This window comes from Eleginops maclovinus, chromosome 5 (genome assembly GCF_036324505.1).
Source record: "Eleginops maclovinus isolate JMC-PN-2008 ecotype Puerto Natales chromosome 5, JC_Emac_rtc_rv5, whole genome shotgun sequence".
Classification (NCBI taxonomy): Eukaryota; Metazoa; Chordata; class Actinopteri; order Perciformes; family Eleginopidae; genus Eleginops; species Eleginops maclovinus.
The window spans coordinates 25387451-25404093 of record NC_086353.1 but is presented as its reverse complement, the minus strand read 5'-3'; the positions used below and the strand labels follow the sequence as shown (position 1 = coordinate 25404093).

The following is a 16643-nucleotide window of genomic DNA, read 5'->3' as shown; positions in this document are numbered from 1 at the left end:
GCGTTGCATACTTACGGAGCGGCCTACAAAAATATGTCAACACTGCACCACTCTATTATTTCAAAATGAAATCTCATAGGACAGAAAGCCAGTTTGTCAGACAGCCCGTTACGAGGAAACAAACGTCCATTGTTTTGATGGCGCGCCCTACTCTGCCTCTGATTGGCTTACAATATTATTCTTACTCTCACCCTAACACATCTCACTCCTCATGCCAAACAACAACCAATCCAACCAACAATTTCAACCAGGAATAGCGAATCAGAGGCAGAGTAGGGTGTGTCATGCCGTAAGCAAAGTAGCAATATGGAGATTTGGGGCGATGGGCTTTGGAAAAAAAAGTTTTGGGTTGACATGCTTGTGGACAGATTGGCTTCGGTCCAATAGTGTATCCCAATAATCGCATAATTATGCTAGCGGTTTCTAATCACTACGCTAAGCTAACAAAAAGCTGGCTGTGGCTTCCTAATTAGAAGTGAAGGCGTGTGAATGGGTTCATTTCCACAATATAAACCACAAAACACGACATTCGAGCACCTAAAAACTACAAAGTGTCAGTAGGGTTAGGGTTAGTAGAGAGAAAACCTTAGAAACATGGAGAGAAAGGATGACCGAATGAATGAATGATCTTACCTGTCCCCTTCCAGACTTTTTCTGCTGCCCCTTTGACAGTTTTGACCTGATGAGTTGTTACATTGCCTGTTTGGCAAACAGCAATCACAGAGACAGAAAGAGAGGAAGAAAGAAAAAATAACACAATATGGAGAATGATAAAACACATAATGGCAAAACTGAATATTGACTGATGTGTTGGGTATAATGTAAAAGGCTTAAGCTGAGGTCTGGTTCTTGTGCTTAGGGAAAGCAATATAGCTGGAAATTGCACATTTCGTGAATTGTTTCCCACCAGCAACAGTGTTACAGTGAAGAAAGCACCTCCAAGCCAGAGAAGTGGGGAACAAGCGCTCAGCAGAAAGGGCAGGTGCGTCAGAATAAAAAAGGGATTACAAAGGTTTGGACCACAGATATTTACAGGGAGAGTGAAAGACATAAGATCTGGGCAATGCAATTAATTCAGCATGTGCTGTAGGCTTTAGGATAAAGCAGGCAAGCAGAGCTGTAGCAAAGTGATTTGGGGAGAGCAGGCCTGGTATACCTGTCTTCCTCAGGGGCCACATGTTCTACTAAGATCCTGGGGCTTGGGGGAATCTTGTGAGGCAAAGAGTTGGAGCACCTAGAGGGGCGGGAGGTAAGGAGGGGGAGCATCCCAAGGTAGGAACACCAGGAGAGATTGTTAGTAAGTAAAGGCACAGTCAAGACTTTGAAACGGTCAATTGTTTTCCAATTTTTTGGCATGTCAGGAAAAAGAATTGGCTTGACTTGTCTCATCGTACATTTTAAATAATGCCAGAAATCTGAGCAAAACAAGCACTTTGTAAATGCACTGGAACTTAAATGTGTTAGAATGAATCTTTCTGGCCCCGGCCGTGGCGTAACTGACTGGGGCACCTGCACCGTACGCCGGCGACCCGGGTTCGGATCCCACCCCGACTCTCTCTCCCACTTTCCTGTCACTCTCCACTGTCCTATCCGATTAAAGGCAAAAAGCCCCCCAAAAAATATCTAAACAATTAATCTTTCTATTGTATGCAATGTTTGGACTTATAGGGAAATACATTTAATTGTTTCATGCTGGGAGTCGCATGAGACAATCAATAGCCAGGAAACCTACTTAATCATAGAAAGTGAGAGGGAAAGAAACCTGGTGCTCTCTGTAGGTAACAAAATCCACCATCATTCCTGAAGAGATGGTTCAGATTGTTAAAGAAAGCGTAGATGTATTACATCAAATAAATGGTGGTCAGCGCATCGGAACTAAAGTTATTATCTAAGCTTTTCAAATTAACCAAACTCTTAAGAACCATTAAGAAAAAACTGCAGTTTTACCTATCAGATCTACATTCAACTTGAATGGTTAGTTTGTGAAATTGTGTGACTTGAGTCTATTTGAACTAACCCTTTAAAATACCAAAGTCATGCGATAACGCATACAAACCCTCCAATCATGGCAGTGCTAGATAAAAAATCTCCCATGTTCTGGAAGGTAAAATTACTGGCCTTGAAAAGATGATAGTTTTGGCAATCTGACAACAAGGTATAGCTGCAAAAATATTCTGAATAAAGCATACTTCACTTCAGTGCCCACCGCCATTTTAACTAGGTTATACATTGACTTTGAATAAGTACGTACAACTCTGTTTCAAATATTCCGAAATATTCTTTTAAGCTTACAAATGTTGTATTTCATTCATCAAATCCATACTATCTCCAAAAACAACCATTTGTTGGTTTTTGTTTCCTTTAGAAGCAGCCAGGCTAGCTGTTTCCCTCTGTTGTCAGTCTTTGTGCTAAGCTAAGTTAGCCGTTAGCTGCAGCTTATTAACAGACATGAGAGAGGTATCATTCTTTTCATGTATCTCTACACAAATGTGTCAGCTTTATAACCTGTCATTATTTAAAAGATATGTTCAGAACATTATTGCATCGTTTTTAAATAGCAGGTAGGTGTTTCTCGTATGACAGGGACACATGACATGAACTGGGGGAAGACATGCAGCATCCTAAATTCAAAATGTCAGATGAGTCATGCAGTCCAAAAAAAAAAACTGACTTTAAAAGCTGTCACTGAACACAAAGTCTAGGATCATAGCTTCTGGATCATTAAAAAAAAAAATGACATCAGAATCTTGTGCAAGTTAAATCCACTCGATTTATTCAAAACGTAGGTTCATCTTCTGATTTATACCTGTCTCTGTCAGGGGAGTGAAAGTTGTTGTCTGGTCTCAGACATGTGGTGCTGGCACTCCTCACTCTGTCCAACGGCGGCTGCAGGTCGCTGCACCACCACAACATGGCAGCAGAGAGGGAAGAGAGAGAAATAGAGATGGAGACAAGATGTACAAGGACGGAGGAGCAGAGGTGTCGGGAGAAGAGACCGTGAATAATGTGAAAAAAAGGGTGATGAGTGGGAGGTAGACAAAAGAAAATGCGGAGAAAATGTGGGTGAAGAGGCAGAAAGGAGATGAAGGGGGAGGGTGGGACACAGAGAGAATAGGGAAGGCCATCAGACAGTGCAGTAACATGTAACGGCTCTGTATCTCCATTTATCATAGCCAGTCATTCCTCGCGGCCAAACACTGTGAGACCACTCAGATGGGAGGTTGGTGAGTTGCCATGGGAACCAGGTCTAAGAAGGGACTGCTAGTGTGGGAGGGGTGAATGAGTGAGGAAGAAAGACAGCATTTACATACAGCTTTACGTCTGTCACGTCATGCTGCACTTTCAACAGATGGTTGGTCATCGCATGACACTACACATGATGTTTCCAGCCTCACACGGATGGCAACACGGTCTTAGGAGTTTTGTTTAATGCTCTGCCACGACATGCTTAAGCCTCTGCTTTGCGTTAAAAAAGGGAGAGAAAGGAAAAGGTTGGGAGGTGCATGAGGTGGGCGTGTTCTTACCTAACTGTGACCTCATCAGTGAACCTGAGCACACGGTGTGTAAGGATGCTACGAGGCATGGTGCTGCCCACTTCCTGTCTGTGGGGCGGCTTGCTCTTTAGGCATGCGGGGAGAGTGGAGCTGTAGGCCACAGAGGTCATGCCCCATGAGAGTTGGGCAAAGACCCGCGTGCAAAAGAAAGGCAAAAGGAAAAAGAAAAATGACACATGCAAGTAACAGAAATTAGCAGAAAAGACCAAAAAAAAGAGCAGAGGGGGAAAAAGCATGAAAGTGTGCAAGCTTCTTGCAAAAGATAAGCAGAGACAGTATGGTGCGACATTAAATATGGTTTCATTTCAAATTGCAGTTTGAAATTAAGGTTGTTGAGAGGTAAAAAGGGTATATTCTCAGAAAACACAAGCCTTAGATTAGAAACGCGCCTGCTTTTATGTGCCAATTTACATATTTTTGATTCATTTATGTTGTTATGTATTCTCTCTCTTGAATTATTAAAATATTTTGATTTTTCAGTAATCTTTTTATTTATTTATTTATTGTAACCTTTATTGTATTTTTTTATTTTTCTTTACATTTTTGTAATGTCTTTGCTGTAAAAACCAAATGCCAATTAAAATATTTGTCAAAAAATAAATAGAAAAGGTGGGGCTTGCTGTAGCGTGATGCTGGTGATCCCCCGGACCAACACACACAGCAAATGACAACAGGAAGTGCATCCCCCTGTCTGCGACCTCACAGTGAGGAATTCATTATGTAAGTGTAGCGATGGTTCTCCTGCCCTCCTGTGGATTGACCCCATACACTTATATGTGGAGATTACATGTAATGCTGATTATATAACACAATTTACAGATAAAGCTGACGAGGCGGCACGTGGCGAGGAAACCTAGCTACAGTAGATCTAATATGTAAAGGAGTGCCATGAAAAGGACTAGAGCAGACAAATGGAGGAAATTGCTCAAACAGGAGGTCTGTCTGTGGCTATAAGACCAGAAATAAGAGTATGCTACGTATCATTAAGCACTAAGATGCCAGGATCAGCATCTGATAGGTGTGTTCAGGGACAATAACAACAATTGTTTATAGCTGCTACAACAGTGGAAGAGGTGCCAAGCCACTGATTGGTCTGAGAGGTCAGTTGCGAGACACAAGGACAGCCTGTAGAAACCTGCCACCAGCCACAGTTTCTTTAATCACTGAAGTCAGATTTTTAAAACTTGTAGCCTTCTAAACTAGCTGTACGCATCCCTGTATTTTAGAGGGGTTCAGGAATGAGTCCTAAAGATAAATGAGTTAGCATTTTACTACTTCTGGTTCCAGAAGTCAACAGCTTTTCTGGCGTATTTGTGGTTTGATGCCTGAAATAAGATCTGTGGTTTGGACTATGGATTGTCACATTTTGTTCCAGAACATAAAGTATGTGAGTACACCTCACTGCTGAATCCCCACAGCTTCTACGTGTCAGAAACAGTGGTTGCAACCAAGTGACTAAATGAGATTACTAATCATCATCACGTCAAACGCGAATTTGATGTTAGCTTCTAACATCCGCATTTATAAAAACATTGGAGGTTATTCTGCTGAACATGTGTTAGTATCATTAACTTTGTCAAAGATGTTATTTCCTGCAATACTCCAGAATCCAATGAAAAGATCCCAATGATTTTTGTCGAGGGAGCCCTAGCGATGCTAACTTGCAGGTCATCACTGCACCACTATAGCCTGACTAGTAACCAACTGCAGCAGAAAAGCAGATGTGATCAGTTTTTAATAACTGAGTTGTGTTGTAGGTTGCATGACATTCCAGACTTGAAAAAAAAGAAAAAGACCATATTCTCAAAATGTCCTTGTTGTAGCATGCATGTTTGATCATCTAAGCTTGTGAACGCAATACTTTTTGGGCACTTGCCCATCGAATGATGCACGGATCTGCTACTTCCAAATGCAAGAAGTGTCTGATATGTTTTGGGAAATGGTGAGGTGTGATGATGCACAATGTGATCGCACCAGTATTGAAAGGATTGCATCATACAGAGGGAAGAGCAACACAGCATTTACCACGCTGGACCAAAGCAAGCACAAGCAGCACAGCAGTCTGGGGGACACACGGCCATTTATTGCAGAGGGAGAACTCTGCTGCAACTAAATGACCCACCAACACAAAGCTGGACGGGCACAGAGAGCGGAACGCAACACTGCCTTTCACGCTGAACGCTTACCTGTAAATGTCTTTATGGATACCGTTTACTAACAGGGGCATTTTGGGGGGTAGTGTGTTGCTGTATCTACATACGCCCCTGGTTGTACGACGGGGAGATCATGCATCGTAAAGCAAGACAAGGAAACAAAAAAAAGTGGAAGAAATACAAAACTCCTGTGAGTACACACATCAAAATGCAAAACAAATGAATAAAGGAAATTAATCAGAACAGCTTTGCCTTTCTTTGAGGTCAGCCACTGAGCAGGTGTGTAATCCCCTCACACAGTGATCAGTGTGGTGTGTGTAGTTGTGGTCAATACTCAGACATGAATTTATGATCCGTTTGGGTTCATGCATTTGCAAAAAAGCAGACATACGCTCTACAGTAGTCCGTTAAACCAACACATGAATCAACATTAAGAGTGTTAAGATGGGGGTGTTAAAGTATAGTGAGGATGATGAAGATGATGACATGGCATATTCTATAAAATAAAGCTGAAGGGTGGCTGTTGTCTTTTTCTTTCTTTTTTGTTTTTACCTGTTTGTGTGCAGGCACTCGGCACTCCCGCCCCGGATAGACCTGTGAATCTCCAGGACCTCACTGTCATTGCCATGACGATGGGTGAACAAATGAGAAACAACCCCCGAGGAAACACAACAGAAAAGGATGGCAACTCAGACAGGTAAAGTGAATTTATGAATGAGAGAAACCAGGAAATCATAACTCTGAGATTTCAATCAAGTTTGCATTCATATTCCAATGACTTCACACTGTTAGTAGGATTAGTGGGGACTGGTCGGGCCACATCACGGTACACACATTGATTAACCAGAACAACCTTTATGGAAAATCACAAAATATTTAAAAAAGCAAAACAAGTACTGTTTGGAACTTTATTTCCGGTTGCACAAAAGTCTTCTTAAGTTTCCTCCTTAAGTAAGTTTCTCCTTAACTGAGGGATTTACTTATTTGTGTTGACCCTCATCAAAGATCCTGTATTCATTGTTTTTCCGACCCAATTCAGATTTAAACATGGCCGAAAGCATCGACGCAGCGTCAGAGCGGCACCCTTGGCATTTCCCTCAAACAAATATGAATTTGACAGCAACAGTCGCTATAGTAGATTGATGAAAACAGCGTATTTAAAAAATTGACTGCTGATTCGTTCAGTTTCTCTTATTTATAGGTTTGTCTTTGAGTTAAATGATTTGTTTTTTTTATTTGTATTCTATAAACTACTGACAATTTCTCTGTGTTGGAATTCAACAGACACTGGAATGGCTGCCATACATGTAGAGATAAAGAGGAGCTGTATAATATTCACTGTACATTTTTACATTTATATTTAATTTAATATTCCACTCCTTGCACTCAACTGTATATATATATATATTTTTTTTTACTCTCTAATGATGGTTTATTTGTATTTTGTAGACTTGTTTATTTCTACTCTTTTCATTTCTAATTATGTGCAATGCCTTGTTTTCTTTTATGCTGCTGCAACGAAAACATTTCCCAGTTCGGGATCAATAAAGTACCTCTTATCTTATCTTTTTTGTTTGTCACGTTTCGTATAGTAGTTGAGTATATGTAGCTTGTTACTTTCCAACACTGCCAGAGGATTTTTATATTTTTAAAGTTGACTGCAATGGGAGTTGCCCTCAGTATAAGACCAGGATGAGGAGAAGAACATTTTAAGCTAAGAAAAAAGGGGAGGACTTAAGTGAGGTTTGTACAACAGACACTGTGTTCCAATACCATTGCTACAATAATATTTGAATATGCCAGAGTATTTAGTATGTGTCAATAATAAGTTAAATGCAGTATGACACAATAATACCAGGATGTTGTTCTACAGGCTAATCTGGACCACGGTTCTTTGTGCAGGGCATATATGAGAGGTGCAATTGCATAAATAAATAAAATGTCCCAATTTGGTGCATACTGCAATCCAGCAGAAGAACATAAAGTAAAAATATAAAGTATTTGATTTGTCCATATTGTATTGTAAGGAAACCTTCACTTCTATAATATTTTGTGAGACCGCGCACAGAGCTGCTGTCAAAGAATTGCTGAATGACCCACTGTGATCCAATCATGTAACACTAGTTATAGTCAACCATAACACACCAGTGATAATCCCCACAGACCCCAGCAGCAGGTTACCTGTCCTCAGAGTACTCGTAGTCCGAGTCCCCGGACCGTTGGTGCTCTAAGTGGGAGTCGTGGTAGCGAGAGGGGGAGTGGGAGTGGGGGCGGTTCTGGTGGATCTCATCCAGACTCCTGAAGAAATCAAAAAATATTGAATGAGTTTCACAGACGTGGTACAGATCTTATTTAGTGATTCTGATGATTCAATATGTCCACCTGTTCTTACTCATGATTTACCTGACTCAAAATGAACTTATGAGAAACTATTAGATTTGAAAAATGATGGGAAATGTAAACTGTCCGACGTTCTTCCCTCTGGTCCAAACTATTTGTAATGAGCCTCATTAGTATTTGAAAAGCAGAAAAAAAATCTGTAAATAATATAAATGAAAACAAAATGTGATAAAAGCAACAATCTTATTTTTTGATGGACCTGGCTTTGTGTGGTATTCATGATAAACCCATATCCTCCTCTAGATACTGTACATGTGTGATTAAGACAAGGAAAGAGAAATACTAATTCATATTCTGTCCCGCTTATGTGCCTTTATGTTTAAAAAAGATAAAGCTATATTCCAACTCAAATGTTTTTCTGTATTTTTAATAATAGTCTTGCTGGTTTTAACATATTTGACTGCCTCTAGCTGGCAGCAGAGTTAACAACATTGCCAACAGTATGTGCCAAAGCCATAAACACAGGTGCGTATTACTTGGTAGTGATAAGGCTATAAAGTTGGGAGATTAAAAGCCTTAATAAATACACGTTAACAAGCCGCATCAATTCTGTGTCAGGGGAAACCGTACAATAAAAACTCACACTGACTGAGACTGTTTCAGACTGCACTATAACCTCATAAAAAAACTAAAATGTCAAATATTTGGCCATGTAATCAAAATCCATATTTGAAGCTACAGGGATATTCAATTTGCAAACATCATAACAACTCTTCAAGAAGGGTCTAGTTTTAGAACTCCAGGATAAGCCCCACTTCCTTTGTTGTCCCAAGCTTGGAGATGGAACTGAGATATGAACATTTGTACACCAGAGGAACATCAGGATACCATAGCAAGGTAAACTATACAACCTTAATGTTTCGATGTAATTGAAGCTTATAAGTGAAGCGTTAAATAACTTTTACTACCTATGAGTTTGAAACCATCAGCTAAGGTTAGCTAGAAATGCTAATGGCGCTAGCAAACTAACATCAGATCTTTAGCTTTATTTGATGTTTTTCTTGTGTGTATTTTTTTGTTGCGCCAATGGTAGTCTGCAAAGATTTTAGCATAACTTTATAAGTTAAAGATATACATCAGGGTTTTGTCTAAAACGGGTAACAGGGTGCTGCGCCCCCTCTTACTTTTAGCGTGCACCCTCATACCAAATTGCCTAATTTCCCCATAACATTTTAAAGTGGTGAAAGAAAACAAGATTTAAATAGGGGATGGATGTCCGGTGGGTCTGCCGGTGGACGAGTAGCAGGCAGCAGGCTTACACTGAAACTGAGATTTCTGAATGATATCCTTTCTTTTTGACTGGAAATGATATAAGCGGCCTCATACTTTATTTTAAAAAATAAAAAACTTGGATATCAAATATTAAAATCATGATAAAATGTGACCTTTAGGCATTTTTTTAAATTATCAAGCACAAGAAAAATAAGTTAGTAAATGCTAGGGCTGTCAGCGCATTAACGCTAGCGATTAATCTTGAAACTTTGATCCTTTCAAAAAAGAATGCAAATTGATCACATTGCCACATGTATTTGTTTTATCTCCTCACAAAAATAAATACTAGAATTTTTGTAATTTAAGATTAATCAGGATTATAATTTATTATTGTGATTAACGTGATTAATGTTTAAAAAGATTGACACCACTAATAAATACACTGCACACTAGCATACAGTCAATTATTGTAAAAGAAGCATGATACACTCGCGTGTTCAGGTCAAAGCCTGGAGCTCTGCAGAGGAACAGTATTGGAAATGATTGACAACACATGAAGAACACACCATCCTGACTACCTTTGAGATACTGGCTAATGCTGAAATAACACTCTGACAGTTCACCAGGTGTGTCTGGAAAGTGCTGCTGACCTTTGCATTGGCACGTGTGCGGGCCGTGAGCGGGCCCTGCAGGAGTCCTCTCTGTGAGGGGACACGGAGCGGGAGCGGTGCTGTACGGGCCGCTGCTGCTCAGGCACAGCCAGTGTACTGCCCCGCTCTTTCTCCCTGGAGTTACGCTCTGCACCTACACACACACACACACACACACACACACACACACACACACACACACACACACACACACACACACACACACACACACACACACACACAACCACAGATACATCCAAAAATAGCAGGATTCACACAAACACACATTCATACAGTGTTGATTCATAGATACAAACATAGAAACAGAAGCACACACAGACACGTCCAGATATTAGTTGTGTGTCCTGATTAAGATGGAGCAGCATTGTGTCTACCGCTACAGATGCCATTCTCTTACAGACTGTAGAACATCTCATCCAGATGTTTTACAGGCAACAAGTTAGCATGTGAGCTAGCCTGAGTAGCTGACTGTTTTTGCAGTGACTGTCAGACCTGTGATCAGTGAGTGCCAGCTGCTGAAAATGGAAAGGTATATATTGTTTTATATTTTCTGCAAAAATAAATAAAACCACATCCTAATGTTGGGAACCCTCCCTCCCGAATTGATCACCAAACAAACCAGCAACACTGACAGAAATGTTGGGATTTTTTGTTATAAAGAAAAATAAGTTACAAGCCTATGTATATCAAAACTACAAGTTGCTAATAAAGTTGCATTCACATGATACTTATCTGCTCTTTGCTCATCGCGAGGTTGGACGCAGAGCATTATGTTTAAGATTAGTTTTTATTGTTAACTCCCTATGCTACCTTGTGCCGCTACATTTAGCTATTACCTGATGGGTTGCACGGTAAACGAGGTCCAAAATGAAACAAATTGAAATTTGAACAGAGTGCACTGTGACAATTTTGAGCAGGGCCCGACACAAGAGTGCCGTTTTTAGTCGGGCAGCATAATAAAATATATATATATATATATATATAAAAATAGCACAGTGACGTTCAAATAAATAAGAGATTCCATAACGTCTCTCTAATGTAGCAAACCATCTTGAAGTTTGAAAAGCCAACATGAACCATAAAAAAGTATTAACCGTATATTTTAGGTCCACATTCGTCTGAAAGGAAATGAAGCCACAGCAGAAACAGCCAAACAACAAAGCAGTTGTAGTGATTCTATTTGCCAGACTAACACAAATTCAGCTTCTACTGTACATGTTCAGTGTCCTTTCAATATGGTCCGGCAGGACTAGAAGCATGCAGGAGAATGGCAGGAGACTGAGTGGAATGGCAGTGAAGAAGAGTAGCTCTACAGTCTAACATGCACTCAGTGCGTCAGTGTTTCTACAGCCAGCCAGAAGAGGAGAATGTGTTCTCTGCAGCCTCGCTGAAGTACTTGCATAACTGCAGCTCACTACAACACTGCAACTCCAAATCTGCAGCCCAGTAGCAATATGATGAATTGCAAAAGTTCTGCTGACACAGCAAAGATTAATTACTTTAATTTGGGTGCTTTTTTTTCTTCAAGTGGAGCCAAAAGGAGGCTTTGAGAAAGAGAGCGAGAAAGGATGCAGAGAAGACGCCCTCCCCCAGTGCTGGACAACTACTCAGAAGTGCTCGGAAACCATGCCCCCCACCCACCTTTAGTCAATACCATCAAACCATCATCAAACTCTGTATCAATGATGCGATGAGACCCTGCGCACATACACAACACACACACACACACATATTGAATAAGGTGAGGTTTTGAGAGACAAGAGAAAGCTTAGTAAAAGGTTAGCAAGCACACACTCACACACACTGCAGGTTCACAAAACACGGATTAAATCATACATATACACTTATATTAATACACACGAACATGTTAAATACGTAACCAGACATACTCTGTAGTTTCTTGCTGGGGCTGTCTCCGTGGACGTGTCTGCGCGGGAGGTATGGGGAAGGCTGGGGCAGAGGTATCGAGGACATGTCGTGGGTTTGAAGCTTGTACCAATGAGCGATGTCATCCAGCAGGGCCGTCTCCAGCTCTATCAGGATCTGAGGACCGAGAGGGGAGGGGGAAAGATGTAGATTAGTGAGCAGAAGGAAAACAGTAGAGGGTATCCACTGAGGAGAATTTGCTGTATAGGACGTAAGGGGGGAATCAAAATGACAAAGTGTAATCTGGTGGCCGAGATGTTAAAGGCTAAGGGTGCGTTCATAGATTTCGAGCATGGATGATCCTTCAGAGCAGCCACTCTTGCCCTATCAAGTGCAGGACATGTTTAAAAGTTTTGTAAAAAACTACAGTATGTAAAATGCTAGCTAACTAGCTTAGCTTTCCTTATCTGCTAACGCAGGGATTCCCAAAGTGTGGTGCGCGTGCCACCAGGGGGTGCGCGAGAGGAAACTGGTGTAAAAATATTACACAATGTTGTTTTTTAAGTGGGATTTTTCCATAGGCTACAATAAAAAAAACAGGAACAATAAACATTTCCTTTGTAATCGCTTTTATTTTAAATCCCAAAAACTATAATTTATTAGTTTTTGATAGAAGCTATCTTCTTCTACATTTCACTGTAGCCTAGGATATATGCGCGCCAACTCGTTTCATTCATTCTTTCAAATATGATTAACTGGCTGAAATCAGGGAAACTGGGAAAGTGGAACGTCTCATGACAAAGTTATTTATATGGCGATAAAACAAAGCCTTGTTGCGTTTTTTGGGGGGCAGCGTCAACCCGGTTGGGACGTAGAAGGGGATGCGCTGCAAAAAAAGTTTGGGAACCACTGTGCTAACGTTAGTCATAGCCTAGGTTTTTCTAGTTTATATTTACAGACATATTGTTAGTCTACAGGCTGTCATGTCTCCTAATAATCATTTCTTACGTTAACATCCACACTGATAAGAAGAGAACGTTTTTTCTTTCATTCATTTTGGCTAACCCACTTGTTAATTTATGTAGAAATAGAACAATCTGTTTCTTCAATTGGCTCTCATTTTGGTGTAGAGTATCGGAATGGATAAACACACGCAGCCTAGTCAAGCAATTGAAACATCCCTGTAACAGTCAGTGTTATCAGTCTATTAAACGGCTGTAATTAACTGTCGTCAAAAAGGACACCCAACAGTCGGCCAGAAGGGGCATATCCAACGTTACGAAAGGGCTTCAGTTTTTTTTTGCTAACGATGGTTCATAAGGGGCTGAAATGACCCAGAAGTACCTAAGTAACAGCCATGATAAGAGCTGCTCAAACTCTTTAGATGATAAGGAAAGAAGCTTTGATGCTCTTCTTTTTATCTCCTTTAGCAGAGGAAACACTGGATCATTCTTGAGGAAATGAAAGGAGATAATGATGTTCATTGGGGCCAAAACTATTTGGTTTCAAATTTTACCGGAAGCACTGATTTTAACTGATACTCACGGACAATCAGTTACCCTGCTTATTCAGCATTTTCCATCTTATGACATAACTGTGTCATAAATGCTGCCAACATTTATAAGCATGAGACACCATGATAAGAACACACAGGTAAGTATCAAGATTAGTCCCTCCACGGAAAATTGTAGTTTCACCACAGCAGACCCATATCAATACCATCTGCCGGCGTGTCATAACCAGTGATGGGGTCATTACTCAAAAACAGTAATGTATCACACATTATTCGTTATTTTTAAAAAAGTAATTTATTACTCTCTACATAAAGTAACTTGAACACATTACTCTTTACATCACTTTTACGTTACTCAGCAACAGCCTGTAGCCAAAACTTTAGCTACTAGCTTCGTGTTAGCATGTTGCCTTCGCAGGTACTTGGAGAGGTTTGAGTGTTTGCAGCAGTGGATAATAACTTCTGGACACAGTTTGTTCCTTACCATCACATTCCTGTCCTTTCTTCTGAAAAATAAAAAACAATGGGCATACCTCCACCCCTCGAAAGTTCTAGCTTTTGATTTGTCAGCGATGACTCTGCACTGCAGCACAACCCCTGTGACAGTTGTATGTGGACAAGTTGCGCTTTTGTTATGCAAATATGAAAATTGAGGCGGAAATCCCTACAGTCTGTCAAAAGCAGAATCCAGTCATTTTTCCGCGCAATGTTAGAAACTGTAGTGTGATTACACCCAACACTGGTCATAACCACACATTGCCAGTTATTGTTGTTGACGGACACAGCATAACTTTGTTTATGTAGGCGATGTCAGTGAAAATATTTTGACTTGGTTTCACATGGGACACAAAAGCCACTGCATTCCCACCTATCCCCAGCGCATTTGATCGATCTTTATACTATGTCACCAAAAGCCCTTCTTAGCTCCATTTATAAAATACTCCTACTTCAAGTCACGGACTTCCTGTAGTCACATTGGTAGAAAACCATGTGAATATGGTGTGAAGATGATTATGCCATTCTGAATAAGAGGAAGAAGAAGCGGAACAACGAAGCCTTAATCGTCCTACAGAGGGGAAACTTACATTTTCCCCGTCCTAGTGTTAGGAGCAGTGGACTGCCATATTTACGGCAGATGGGGAGCAGTTTAAGGAACAGTGCCTTGCTCAGGGACACCTCGGTATCACTTGGTCATTCGGGGTCTTGAACCATCGACCTTCCGGTTCCCAAGCCAAGTCCCTACAGACAGGCCCCTTCTAACAAATAACTTTCAATGTTATTGCCACTGGTAATGACCACTTCATTGCGTGATTAGAAGCTAAAGGCTTTAGTAAGTTATTTTTATGATACGGCATATTCACCTCTGAAAAAAATTAAAAGACCAATTTTTCTTAAATCTCTACATGTATGGCAGCCAATCCAGTGTCTGTTTAATTCCAACACAGAGATAAATTGTCAGAAGTGTATAGAAAACAAATAAACTAAAAAGAAATCATTTAACTCAAAGACAAACCTATAAAAAATAAAACCAGAGAAAATGATAATGCTGAAGTGGTCTCTTAATTTTTTCCGGGGCTGTATCTTATATGTAGCATTAGAGTATATATCTACTGTCCAATGCAAGAGAATTAGATATATGAGCATTGTTATAAGACATACATGTAATTAACAGAAATATTTAAAATAGTATACTGATAACGTGTGTGTCCCACCTCTCCCATGAATTCACTCTCCTCCTCCTGGACCCTGGGTTGGTCCCAGACCGTGATCTCAAGCATGCGTTCTCTGAAGTCCCTCCGGTGAACGTGAGAATATATGAATGTCTGGTTCCACTTGGGTTCAGCGCTCTTCTTCACTGTTTTAGTCCGCCGTTTACTCTTATCGCTGTAACAAAGGCGTGTGCACAGAGTTTAGATGCAAAGGGAAAAGCACGTTTCTGAACAAAGCAGTACTTCTTTAAAATAACATGATCGGACGGTATGATAGAGGTTCCTCTGCTAATAGTCCTTACTTCTGGTATGATGCTTTTGTCTCATCCATGTAATTACTAGTGGTGTCCATCAATGAAAAAAATGTAAATGCATTAATCACAATAATATTTATCCTAATTAATTAAATCCTTATATTAACTTGCTGTAAAGTGTGCTGTGATAATATGACATACTGGTAAGAGAAATGAGAGAATATGTTTTCCTTATTATAACATGATTATTCAGTGATTGGTTTGAAGTCGGAATATATGTTCAGTTTTCTTTGCCATTTCACTGCCTTCCATTTCATGGTAGAAATCCACGCTGGAGTTACGGGAGGAAGTTGGGGACAAAAGTAGTAATGTAATTCATTTGCGTTTACTTTTTTGGTAAGGTTCTAATTAATGGCAGACAATGACAGCCCCAGTAATTACTGATGGAATGCACATGGGAGATGGACCTGCAAATTAAAGACAATGAATACAAAGTACCTACCTCCTATCAGGCAGGAAGTACATCTTGACATAGGGGTTCCGTGGCCGTCCGTCTGGTCGGGTTGGCAGGTCTATGGCTTGAAGGACGTTGACGATCAATTGATGGCCCACTTTGTCGTACCACAGCTTTACCTGTAAAATATGTAAAGACTGTTAGCTTTCTTTACTTCCTCTCCAGAAAAATGGAGAGTAAAAGACAGTTTCAGTGTCAGCCTGCTGCCTAACACTCATCTACAGGCAGACCCACCGCACATCCAGCTCCTATTTATTCTCCGTAAAAACAAAGCTGTCTCTGCTGTCTGATGCTGTATATGACACCAGCTTCATATTTCTGGAGTCATTAAACAGTTTTTGAAGAACAGAAATATAGTTTTTTTGCATTACTTTAACATTTTACGGGGAAAATGTGCATTTTGGTTTGAGGGCGCAAACCGACAGAAAGAGGGAGCAGAGACCCTGTTACCCAATTAAGACAAAACTCTGTATATGTTCATAAAATAGTGTGTGTGTGATCTTATTTATTAAATAAAACCGGGCATTTTCTGTCAGCTCACATTTGATTTCTGCTCTTTTAAACTGTAGTGTTTGCTCATGTGTTTCATTGTTGGTGTGTTGGCAGGTTTTCCTTAAAATAAAATCTCTGAGCAGACACATTTTTGACACTAAAAATCTTGGTTTCTTCTTTCATAAGGACATATTGTTCTGTTGTCTCGCATGATACACTTCAGTAAAAAAACATCCTATTGATTATTTTTTCTTTTCTCTTGGATTGATTTGCACTTGATATTGAGAAAATCAAAAGTTGGACAA

At 40.2% G+C, this 16643-nt stretch overlaps 1 protein-coding gene across 13 annotated transcripts in view; it reads right to left on the bottom strand.

Moving 5' to 3' along the window:
• The window catches only part of rims1b (regulating synaptic membrane exocytosis 1b), an 89584-nt gene that overhangs the window by 19986 nt on the left and 52955 nt on the right, over positions 1 to 16643 (bottom strand). For 7 of the 13 annotated variants that reach the window (XM_063884515.1, XM_063884516.1, XM_063884518.1 and 4 more), the window contains 9 exons: positions 15835 to 15965; positions 15082 to 15253; positions 11880 to 12033; positions 11632 to 11688; positions 9970 to 10123; positions 7889 to 8005; positions 6260 to 6322; positions 2807 to 2896; positions 634 to 699 (listed from right to left, as the gene is read on the bottom strand). In XM_063884515.1, coding sequence (XP_063740585.1) covers positions 634 to 699; positions 2807 to 2896; positions 6260 to 6322; positions 7889 to 8005; positions 9970 to 10123; positions 11632 to 11688; positions 11880 to 12033; positions 15082 to 15253; positions 15835 to 15965 — 1004 coding nt within the window. The remainder of the gene's footprint in view (positions 1 to 633; positions 700 to 2806; positions 2897 to 6259; positions 6323 to 7888; positions 8006 to 9969; positions 10124 to 11631; positions 11689 to 11879; positions 12034 to 15081; positions 15254 to 15834; positions 15966 to 16643) is intronic. The other 6 variants (XM_063884517.1, XM_063884521.1, XM_063884520.1 and 3 more) reach the window with 5 other exon arrangements.